We start from the raw sequence: 12139 nt of genomic DNA on the forward strand, positions 1-12139 counted from the left end.
ACACTTATTTAGGGTATTTTAAAGGTTTAACTTTGAGCCATACATCTACATTTAAGAGACGCTAAGAAAGAATAACGGTAAAATAAAAAATTAGTATATTTTAGAAAAGCTTATATCAATAAATTTTTGGAAAACTTTGGAAAATTTGTATCCCTGGAAGCTGGCCTAAACTGGCCTAAGGGAAAAAAAGCAAAAGAGAAATTTCCGTTCCTCAAGGAAACATTAGTAAATATTTGGGTTGCTCACTGCAGCCTCTGAGTGCAGTAATGATAATAATTAGCAATTTATTGTTCTCTAGCAGTGGCACTGTTGTGTTTTTAATGCTGTTCTTTTCTGCACTGCAAGTGTAAATTCTTTCTTTACCTTTTAGGTACAGTTGAGAGTAAAGCCTACATTCACTATGAGTTTACAGTTTCCAATGTAAGTATTTTATTTTAAATGATCTTATCTTCATTTTCAATTTTTATCAATAGTGCCTTCAAAGGGCATTCTTTTCTCCCTCCTTATTACCCTACAATATTTACTGAGAAGCAAAATATTTGACAAAGTCAAAGAGGAGTCATGTTCAAAATACTGTAATTTAACTGGGATGAAAATCTGCTATTTGTCTTTTCTTCTTCCAGTTAATATAAGTATCTAAAAAACTCCTGTTTCCTTTCACATAACAAACTCAGCAGCAATATTTATTGAGCAAGAGAACTGTAAAGCATCAGTAGCAGTTAAAACAGGGTCAGAAAGGAGGTGAATGTAGTGTTTGGGATTCTCAAAATGTTAGAAATTTGAAAAAAATCTCTGTACACTGTAAAAATATAGCTGAATGTTTCTAAAGGGTGAGAGGAAGACCTACGCCTTGTCTGAACCCACAGAAACTACTTCAGGACTAAGTTTTTGTTTTTAAATTTTTTTAAACTGAAACTGCCTTGGCAGGGTTAATTTATGGCAGAGTGAAGTCCAGAGAGTGTTTCTATTCAATATTGTCTGGAGCTATCATGTGACAAGGATTCCAAGTAATATGGTAACATATTTTTGGTATAATAATAATATCTGTTAAAGGTATTCTTTCCCTTGCCATGGTGAAAGAGCAGGGCAACAATTGAGAGAGAATGCATAGAAACATGGGGGTGGAAGCAAAGGAACAGAAGGTGGACGCACATGCTTTAATTATTTTCTATAACCATTACATTAATATATAATCATGTATTCATTTGTAGATAAGAAACCTCAGTTACTACTGGAGTTTGAAACTTTTAGCTAAATCATCAGTTGACTGTAATGATGTTGAATTAAAAATTAACATAAACTTTCACATGGAGACTAATAAGAAACACACTGGCATATGTGACAGCCATGGTACAGTTCCTCTCTTTGGACTCTTAATCTAATAATAACTAATGCAATTGAATAGGAACTGGTATTTTTGTATCAGGAGAAGTGAATATGAACCTTCACTGGTTATATCCCAGAGAGATCACAGCTGAGTAGAGGTTATCTGCCCTGTCACAAACACATGTCAGCCTTTTCTTTTTTCCAAAACAAGCAAAAAAAGGAAGCTGAAACACAACTATGAAGCATATTACATATGTATTAGAAAAGCATTATTGCGGAACAACAAGCAGGACAATAATTAATATGTTAGGAAAAAGGTATTGGCTTACTTTATGCTACAGTATGAAGATCTAATTAGAAAAAAAAGTTACATCAGGAGAATTTTTGGCAGGTTTTTTTATCAGAAAGTGATCACTGTATTATTTTTCAGAATGTTCTTCAAATGAATGCTATAAACAGCAATTATGCTGATCCAAACAACTTGAAATTTGAAGAAATCAAGATACTGGGAGCGCTCCAGGAAATAACAGCAGTTATTGTATCTCAGAACAATGTTGTGGAAAATTCCCCACTTAATATCACTTATTATCCTCTAGAAAAGGTAAAACAATAACAGGAAAATGGGAAGTAAACATCTTTGAAATTGCATCACTGTTATTTTATATATTGCTAAGAACAGTACTCAGTACTAATGTCATTTCAAAGGAATACATCGTGTATTTTATTACAGAAAAAAATTACAATTGCATTCAACTCAGCTGCATAGAAAGTGCATCTAAGTTTTGCTCGCAGACCCTCAGTGCCACAGAAAGTTTAGTTATGCAGTTATTCATGTAGCAAAATTTAATTTCTAAGAGGAGGGGTAGCTTTGTGATTTTGTTTGATATTGGAGGAGGATACAAAGTACGTATGGTTTAGGTGAGTATTTGTGCATTGATTTTTAAAACAAAATCAAGGGCACTGTTTAAGCCTCCTTTATCACTTTATACAGAGTTTTTCACAGGATGAATACAGGAAAGCAGCAACACAGTGCATTCATGTGCAAAGCAAGTGAACACGCTGTTGCTAGCGGGAAGCTTTCATGCAAGTGCTTTCCCACACTAAGGATAGTGCTGGCATTGCTTTGAACTTGCATTGTACACCCTCTTTAATTATTACAAGCACCTGAGTTACCTGTTATGTAATCTCAGTTACTGACTCAAAATAAAAATATTTTAACTTATTCTTATCTCTTGCATTCATATTTCAAAACATGAAGGAGTGTTGCCCTTATCTTTATTCCTGTTTGCTTCCAAGGAAGCTGTGGGGTTGACTCTATTTTTTTAGATTCTTAATTTTTCAGATTTTATCTGCAAGAATATCGATTGTGTATTATTTGTAAAAGTGAGACTATATCAAATGTTACAGGACAGGTTTTTTTCTGAGTTGTCACATAGCAACTGAGGACCGGCATCTCTGCTGACTGAAGGAAAGATGATTGTGATGTGGGATTTAATAACTGTTTATTGTTTAATATTTATAGGTTGCTCATATAACAGGACTTCAGCTTGAACTGGGAAAATCTTACACGGTAAAATGGACTCAACAACTGAGTGTCAATGAAAGGTTTAATTGTTATCCCAGTCCTAATCCAACACAAGAAAAATGTGAACAACTTGGCTGCATCTGGGAAGTAAGCAAAAATGATTTCTCTAAACTAATGAGACAGAAGTGTTTCCAGAATCATAGCCGTCTCTTTATAGTTGTTACAGTGGAAAAAATAGTCTGGCAGATTTATATAAAATGGGGGCACAGACAGCAGCAGGCCTGTACTAGCAGATTTTATTTACCTCACTAAAACGAAGGTAGTTGGCAACCGTGTAAGCTCTTCCAAAGTATATCAGAAATTGAAAAAAAATGTGGTATTTTTTGAAAGATGGAAAGAAATAATATTAGATTTATGAAAAACTAGAGTAGGCTTGAGATCAACATCTTCAGCTACCACCTTCTGCTTCACTGTGGCCTGCAAGGCTTATCCCCTTTGTCTCACCTTCATAGTCACTGAGGCATGTTTTAAGTCAAACCGATTCCTCTGGATCTGTTTGAGAAGAAATCTTTGAATCCCCCTGGAAATTTTGATTCATATGTGAGCTTAATTGTTTATATCCGTGTCGAGGAGGTATTTCCAAATCATATTCCCCAACATGCAGTTCTTAACCTCATAATTTTATTTATTAATATCTCATGGCATATGGGAGCAGCATGCCCTGGCAGAGTTGAACTCTAGAGGGTCCCTCCAATTAAATTACTCCATGCTTCTCTAAATCTAAATTTTACAGCTTGGACATATATCCTAGGCATGAAGACCAAAACTCTCTGCTAGCTACTCTTGAACCAGCAACAGCTGAAGTGGTTGATGGACTGTCCTGATTTTGTTGCACTATTAGGAGTATTTTTTGTAATTTTGGCCATTTGGAAATGGCTTTTCGTGTGGAATCAAACTCTGGTCCTGTTATGGACTGGGTATGTTTTGAACACTTGCTCAAGTTGAAAGGTGTTTTGAATTTGATGACGACAGATGAATAAATACTCATTAGCGATCACGATGTGCGGAGCAGTCATAGTTTCATTTGAACAACTAGGCAGGATTAACGGTACGTATCCAGAGGTGGAAGGCTAATGCATTAACCTACATCAGCTCATCTAACCTCAGAATACCGAGTTTGAGTGTTTATGTTCAATTGTGGCAGGAACCTGAGGGTAATTTTGATCTTGCTGTGCGGAGATCTGAGATAAATAGGATGTAATTCTCAGTGGATATTTTAAGGATAATTCGTGTGAACAGAGCCAATGGAAAGGTCTCATCTGATGTTACCTGAATATATAATGAGTTTTTGGCACATCCCCTTGTGTGAGCCAGAGACCAGAGAGCAATGGGATTAAAAGGGAGGAAGCTTTAGGAATTTCAACAGGCCAAGACTAAGCCATGTTGTGGGACTTGGGCTGAAGATCACAGATACAGGGAAATTAAATCCACCTTCATTGTGTGAGGATTCAGTTTGCTGACTGAACTATTTGTACAGCCTTCACTCGGTTGTTTGATTATATCTGATTTAGTGTAGAGATCCATGGGTTCTGTATTACTTCTTTATTGTTCACTAGTTTCATTAAGTTTTTCCCCAAATTCTACATTTGACAGCTATCTGATAAACATGGGAGTTTTGGATTCCATGCTAATAACTAAAAAAAAATACAGCAGGCCAGTGTAGCTCACTAACCTGTAACTTATTTCTGTTTGCAGCAAGTAACGTCAAACTTGGATATTCCACCCTGCTATTACAGCTCTGACAATGCTTACTCTGTAGACAAAGTAGAATACACCTCATCAGGTTTGGCAGCCAACCTCACCTTAAATAGTACCAAGACCAGAGCTAATGAGAATTTCACTACACCGATTAGTACACTCCGCTTGGAGGTGAAATATCATCTCAACCACATGCTGCAATTTAAGGTAATGTCATTCCAGAATTTCTATGAGTATGTAATGTCCCATTGTTAAAAATAGTCTTATTTATGGAAATTATAAAGGCTTTTTATAGTCAATTTTTTATTACACAGACAGTAGCACCCTTGCCTAAGTATGTTTCTCCATCTAACCAAGTAGCTGTTATTGCTCTTAGCTCATATCTTTTTTTTGTCCTGTAATTCTGTACCTGGTTTTACAATGAAATTATATGACTCAATCGTATAATGTCAACCAGAAACTCTAGAACTAAAGACATTTTATTAGTACACAGGTAAATTTATCTAAAAGCATTATCATGACTGTACAGTTTATTTTTGCATTAATCATTCTACTTCTATTCTAAAATTTTTAATACACTATTGTTTAGACTATAATTCATTACTGTTCATTTAATAATAATGAAATAAGTATGATGCCTTAAAATGGTCAAGCATCAAAAACTAACTTCTGTCAGCTTTCAGAATACAGAAAACTTTAAAAAGAATCTCTTAAAGTTGGCTAAAAGATTAATCAGAAAGGTATTTACCATACTTTTTTATATATATATACACACCCCCTTATATTTTACATATAGGTATATACTTTAAATTCATATATATAAATGATTAGACAAGTCATTCCTGATCCAAAATAAATCATTAAGGTTTTGGGGTTTTTTTTCCCAAACCAAATACTGTGAAAGAATTGGTTAAAGAATATGTCTTGAAAGAAAATACTCATCTCACCAAGGGTTTTCAACAATTTTCTGTATTCATATTAACTAATTCAGATTTCTATCACTATAGGTAAGATTTCAAACAACTCATTCATTGAAATGAACTGATTTTTACTTCATAGATTTATGATTATCAAAATGCACGATACGAGGTTCCGGTACCACTAAATCTCCCAAGCTCCCCAACGAGCACGGACAAGGAAAGACTCTATGAAGTATCAGTTCGGAAAAAACCATTTGGTATACAGGTTCAGCGCAAAAGCACAGGAACAGTCATGTAAGCCATAATTATTTTATTTTATTATTTCACTTGGTTTTGTTAGCTCTTTTCAAGCCAAACCATTTTCTTGTGTACTACTTTTTAAATACCTCAAGACTGGCTTTTGTATCCTTCCCATGAAATGGCTCTGTCTGCCAAATGCCAGATGCTGCTCCAGTGGAGATGGCTTCGCCATTGCGTTGTATGAGAGCACTGGCCAGGGGGAAGACAGAGAAGGTTCCCAAGCAATATCCTATTTTTTCTCGTAATTATCTAAGGTTTTTCTCCTGTCGCTTCATAGTCTGACACTTGCTAAAAGTCCTCTACAACATGTTGAAGTGCAGAACATAGACAACTCCAAAGGCCGTTTCTTGTGTAGTTCCCAATGATGTTAGCAGTTGCATGGTGTTATGGTTTTTATTCAAAAAAACATTCTTATGTCATTTTTTAAAGTACTCAAAACTTAATTGCAAGCTGAGTTCCTTTTTACCAACCAGAGTAATCATATAAATTGCAATTCAACTTCCTGGAATGATGTAATTCTTTGGCAGAGCACCATCAGGTTGCAGTTTTTGGTTTCCGACTGTGAAGATGCTGATTTACAACAAATGAGACCTATGAGTACAGTTTCAGTGTAATCTGCACAAAAAGTTCAGTGAACTGTAAAAAGCACCTTATTTACTATATTTCAGGTGGCACCAAGGATCAGTCTGGGAGGAAAATATGATCATACTCTCCTGAAACACATTTTCTCACTAAATTGCCAAAATATGATGCAACTTGACGTGCATGATGCATGTGCATAATATATATCTCTCTGAGAGACACAGAGGACTTTGTGTCTCTAAACTGTGTATCAAATTTTTAGACATCCCTATTTCATGTGCTTTAAGTTTTCTTGATAACCATAACAGTTTTATTCCACCTTTATTGAAGAGTGAGATTTTCAGAGAAAAAGAGTAGCCTAAAAAAAGTGTCTGCCAGCTAAACACGACACTGAAGACACTACATTCTTGTTTTGATTTTCCTCTTTCTGTTTTAGCTGGGATTCACAGCTGCCCACCTTCACGTTCAGCGACATGTTCATTCAGATTTCTACCCGCTTAGCATCCCAGTATATATATGGATTTGGAGAAACTGACCACACCATGTTTCGACGTAACATGAGCTGGCACACTTGGGGAATGTTCACAAGGGATCAGCCTTCTACTGTAAGTAGAAACAAATGTAGCTCTTGGACAAATGAGCCTAAAGTGCAGAGGTGTTCGGCAGGACTTTAAAGTCCAGTGGATGTCCACTGGTACTGGACACACTTATTGACTTTGATCCTATTTATCACGACTTATAATTTGGATGGTGTCTCAATGGCAATGGTCTTCTCTAAAACTATCTGTTTGTGACCAGCGAGACCGATGTGTGGAGCTCAGGCCCTGAGTCAGATGTTGGAAGACAGCAAATCGCTTAGAAATAACAGCACATTACTCCTTTTTTTTATTCTTCTCAGCGAATTATTCTGAAAGCTTGACATGAGTCAGGACAACTCCCACTACTTTGGGATTAAATTAGTACTTAGAGAGGTAAATCAGAAATCTTATTTCTATGTGTATACTTTTGTTATTTCCTGCAAGATAGCACAATGTTTGCAATTTGCAGGGAATGACTAATGAAATAGTGGTGGTTAATTATAGCTGTAATTTCCAGTTCAGGTGTCAATATATTTTTGAGTAAATGAAAGATAACAGAATGTCACCAGCATCTCCTGATCATATAGACACCTGCTACTGTTTGAAAAGAAGGCAAAGTTTTGTCCTGGGGAAGCACTTTCTCATTAGCAAGCTTTAAAGGCAGCAATACCTTTGCTTTCCTTCCTGCCTGGTCAGTCTGAACAGGACTGACTCAAATTGTGAAGTTGAAAATGATCTTCTGTAGGTATGTTTTGTAGGTATGTTTTGTAGGTATGTAGGGTGTAAGTGTATAATTTTGGAGTTTATTTGTTGTATGTTTGGCAGTTGTGTATCTCATCTTTTATTAAATTTATTAATAAATGTGAATAAGTGAATGCTTGTGATGTTTCCCTAGTAGAATGTATTTTATTTTGTTTGCAGTACAAGTTGAATTCCTATGGTTATCAGCCATTTTACATGGCTCTTGAAGAAGACGGCAATGCCCATGGAGTTCTCTTGCTTAACAGCAATGCAATGGGTAAGAAAACCTTTATTCTCTCAATGTATTTTATTGTTATGGTCAGTGTTTTGCAATAGTGGCGAATCCAGGCATCCTTTTCTCATTTCACTTCCCCCATTTCCAGATGTGACGTTCCAGCCGACCCCTGCCCTGACGTACCGCACCATTGGAGGAATTCTCGACTTCTACATAGTTTTGGGCCCAACACCTGAACTTGTTGTTCAGGAGTACACTGCAGTAGGATTCTTACTCTATTACAAACTAATGCTGTGTTTTGTTTGGTTGGTTGGTTTGTTTTGTTTTCACCTACTCACCACAAATATTCTTTCTTATTTTTAGCTTATTGGACGACCAGTCATGCCACCCTACTGGTCTTTGGGGTTCCAGTTGTGTCGTTATGGATACAGGAATGACTCAGAAATCGCCCAGCTGGTGGAGGGCATGAAGGCGGCTGGGATTCCCTATGTACGCTGGTAGCAGTTAACATTTGCACTCATGCCTGAACTTTTGGCTTCAGAGTATTAACTAAGACCATTTAAACACAAAATCAAAAACCAACCAAAAAAACCACCACCATGGTAGAGTAGAGCAGACTATGTTTTATGCCAGAGCTGAACATCTCTGCACACTCTGTGCCATGTTAAATGTAGGCATCAGGCTGCTTTATCTTCCTTATCATTCATTCCAAAGAAGCACGCAGATGCCTTAGTCAGTCGTGGACTCTCGCCATGGTGGCTATGGAGGAGCAGTGATAAACAAGAAAAAGAAGCAGGAAAGAAAATGAAGCAGCATCATTTCAATGGTATATTGCTCTGTGTCAAGTCAGCTATGATTTGGCACAGGTTGTTGTTGGGAAAGTTGGAATAGCACATAGATCTAACAAAAGTATGCTGTAAATTGAACGTGACTCTTCACTTTAAATGTAATTAACATCACTATTTCAATACAGAACAGCTGTTTCCACTGTTTCCTTATAGATATGGTAACATATGTGCAGTTTCTGTATACATACACATATGTACAAATTCAGGACTTTTTTCTGTATCACGTATTAATTTATACCCTCAGACTAGATACAGTAGTGAAAGGTTTATTTTGTATTGGACTTGCTGACAGGTTGTGTAATATTCATTTAACAGCTTTAGCTTTTAAGTTACAGCTGCTTCCAATTTTACAGTTCAAAAGTTCAGTAGTTTACTTATTTTGGCAGATTTTCAATAAACATGTATTTGGCAAAAAGGAAAAAAGAAATTTTACATTAATTGTTTTTGTGAACTGCAGGATGTTCAATATGTAGATATTGACCATATGGAAAGGCAACTGGACTTCACCATTGGCACACGTTTTGCTGGATTACCAGCTCTGATTAACAGAATAAAAGAAGAAGGAATGAGATTTATCATTATCCTGGTCAGTTTTGAATACTGCTTTTAAATTTCAATATATCATTGCAGAATGCAGAATATATTCAACAGCATTTCTGAACTTGTTTTTTGAGCATGACGGTAAAAGTGTTTTTAATTGTAGGATCCAACCATCTCTGGAAATGAAACCAATTATCCTACTTTCTCAAGAGGTGTGCAGGACGATGTCTTCATAAAATGGCCCAATACCAATGACATTATATATTCCAAGGTACTGTTCTTAAAAAGTTGATGACAGTAGAGGCATGCTGTATCCGGGTGAGAAACATGCCAGCCTAGACTTCAGTGCTAGCCATAGGGGGAAAGTCTGCTAATGGTATTTTCATGCCTGGCTGTAAATGACACATTGAATAAATACTACAAACCGAATTGTCTTCAGTTTGTGTTGTTATTCACATAGGTATCAGGGAAGAATGGTTATATCTGTCTGTTGCTAATGCTCAGTTTATATTCAGTGTGGTTTGATTATTTTAAAATGTCCTTTGTCCTATTAGGTTTGGCCATTTCTTCCCAATGTACAAGTCAATGAGTCACTGCCCGAGCAAACCCAAATACAGGTAAATGTTGATCTGATTTGGTTATGGACTCAAATATAGACAGAGCAGCACATTAATTAAGGAAAATAACAGCAAACTAGTTGATACATCTTGTGGGAGGAATATAGTGCAGAAACTGGCTAGCCTTCCTAACAGAGCCAAAAAAGCTAGTGAACAAGTAATTTTTTTTTTCAATTTTCAAATTTTTTAAACAAATTCCAACATTTTAACAGTGGGATGCTTTCAATCCTATATCTGTTTTGTTTTCCTACTATTTTTACAGATCTACGGAGCACATGCTGCTTTTCCAGACTTCTTCCGCAATTCCACAGTGGGGTGGTGGAAGAGAGAAATCCTGGAGTTCTACAGCAATCCCACCAACCCCTCGAGAAGCATCAAGTTTGACGGCCTGTGGATTGTAAGTGTAGAAATGCATTCGATTTCTGGATTTTTTTTCTCTGCCAGACACTAGCAGAGAGGGCCACACTTCACTGCTGTTGAAGCTCAGAGGGTATCTGGTGTTAAATTGCCATTAAGTAAAATAAAAGAACAGGCTGAAGGGAAAGCAAGCAGAGCAGCAGGCAGAACCTGAGCCCCCAGCCAAAGGCACCACTTCGGCTCTAAGTCGTACACTTGCACTGCCTCGATATATCGTGACTTTCTCCCTCCACTGTGACACTGTTTGCACAGGGGAAACAGAACCCAGACTCGCTGCTCTTTCCTTGAAACACTTTGTGGCTCTCTGTCCCTGCACCATGCCACATGTGAACATGTCAGGAAAACATGGAACAGCAGATTGAGACTGCAGCTGCAAGGGCTCCGGGGGACTTCTACAATGTTGCTTGTTTGTGGTTTAGAATTTAGTGTGTTTTGTACGTTTGAAGCAAATACAATCAGGTTTTGGTTTATGTTTTTAGGACATGAATGAACCAGCAGCTTTTCTGAACGGAGCCATTGATGGTTGTAGAAATGACCTCCTAAATATGCCACCATATATACCTCGTAAGCCTGATCACTCCTTAAAACAGTTTTAGGTCATTCTGGTTACTATGTAATTTCTTATATAGTATATGTGGTGCAAATGCCTAAAGTGAGGTATATAAAACCACAACTCCTAACTGAAAGTGGCCCTTCTTTTCTGAGATTATTGGCACACTTCAACCCCATCTGTTTCAGTGGGAGCAGTAACTGCATGGCACTTTTTAAAAACAAAGTTATTTTCAGCTACTTGCTTGCACATGGATTTTGATACCTATTTTATATCTAGGTGCTTTGCTTTTTAGGCACGGTAGAGAACATAGTTCTCTGTTTTGCAGTTTTCTCCGATGAATAAGGCAGTTAATTAAAAATTTAGAAAATATCCTGTGTCTCCTCTCATTAGCATTTGTCTATACAGTCAAATGCTTGAAATACTTAGCTTTCTTAGTTTGACTTTACTTAAGTACTGGTGTAAAGTAGTACTAATTAGTAATTATTTGTTAATTGTTTATTAGCATACTCCTGTTGCTTACAGTTGTCTTCAATTATTATGAATAACTGAATTTTCAGGAATTGTCAGGAAGTTAATATTCAGACACAGAACATACCCTCCTCCTCCTCCCCATTTTTCTGTTTATATGGATGATGTGACAGTGTTTACAAAGATTTGCAACATCATCTGAATTTGGATATACTCTGTTTACTCTTTGAGCCTCTTCAGTAAGAGCATCTGTAACTGAGCTATTAACACACTTACAGACCCAGATGCCGACATAGGAATATTAGAAATATTTCATTTCAGAAAACTGGGAATGCTATTTTTATAATCATGAATTAAAAAATGACAGTATACATGCCTAAAAGAGAGTGAATGACAAAGAGATTATGAATATTAAGAAAAGGTAACTCAAATCATTATTGAATATTCTTTTTTTTTTTTTTTTTTTTTTTTTTTTCCCTTTCCATTAGATTTGGGCTACCGGTCAGACGGATTAACTGTCAAAACTCCATGCATGGAAGGTCAACAATATCTTCCAGATGGTACCCCTGTTAGACACTACGATGTCCACAGTCTGTATGGATGGTCACAAACAAAACCTACCCTAGAGTAAGTGAAGTTTGTACACTTTCTTGTTGTCTCCAAAATATGTTACAAATGAATATTCTCTGTCTACATTCTTACGGCCAAAACTTTCATCAGTTTATTTAACG

General features: G+C 36.5%; 1 protein-coding gene across 1 annotated transcript; it reads left to right on the top strand.

Moving 5' to 3' along the window:
• Nucleotides 1–370: 370 nt before the first annotated feature.
• Nucleotides 371–12035, top strand: LOC104071069 (maltase-glucoamylase, intestinal-like; the record flags this gene model as incomplete). Its single annotated transcript, XM_009580497.1, has 15 exons — nucleotides 371–420; nucleotides 1757–1927; nucleotides 2849–2998; nucleotides 4607–4816; nucleotides 5669–5823; nucleotides 6848–7016; nucleotides 7911–8007; nucleotides 8114–8226; nucleotides 8329–8454; nucleotides 9271–9399; nucleotides 9517–9624; nucleotides 9908–9970; nucleotides 10233–10367; nucleotides 10867–10951; nucleotides 11897–12035. Coding segments are annotated over 15 exons (1900 nt in total), but the record flags the coding sequence as incomplete, so codon positions are not given.
• Between the last annotated feature and the right edge of the window lie 104 nt (nucleotides 12036–12139).

Source organism: Fulmarus glacialis, unplaced genomic scaffold (genome assembly GCF_000690835.1).
Source record: "Fulmarus glacialis isolate BGI_N327 unplaced genomic scaffold, ASM69083v1 scaffold1256, whole genome shotgun sequence".
Taxonomy (NCBI): domain Eukaryota; kingdom Metazoa; phylum Chordata; class Aves; order Procellariiformes; family Procellariidae; genus Fulmarus; species Fulmarus glacialis.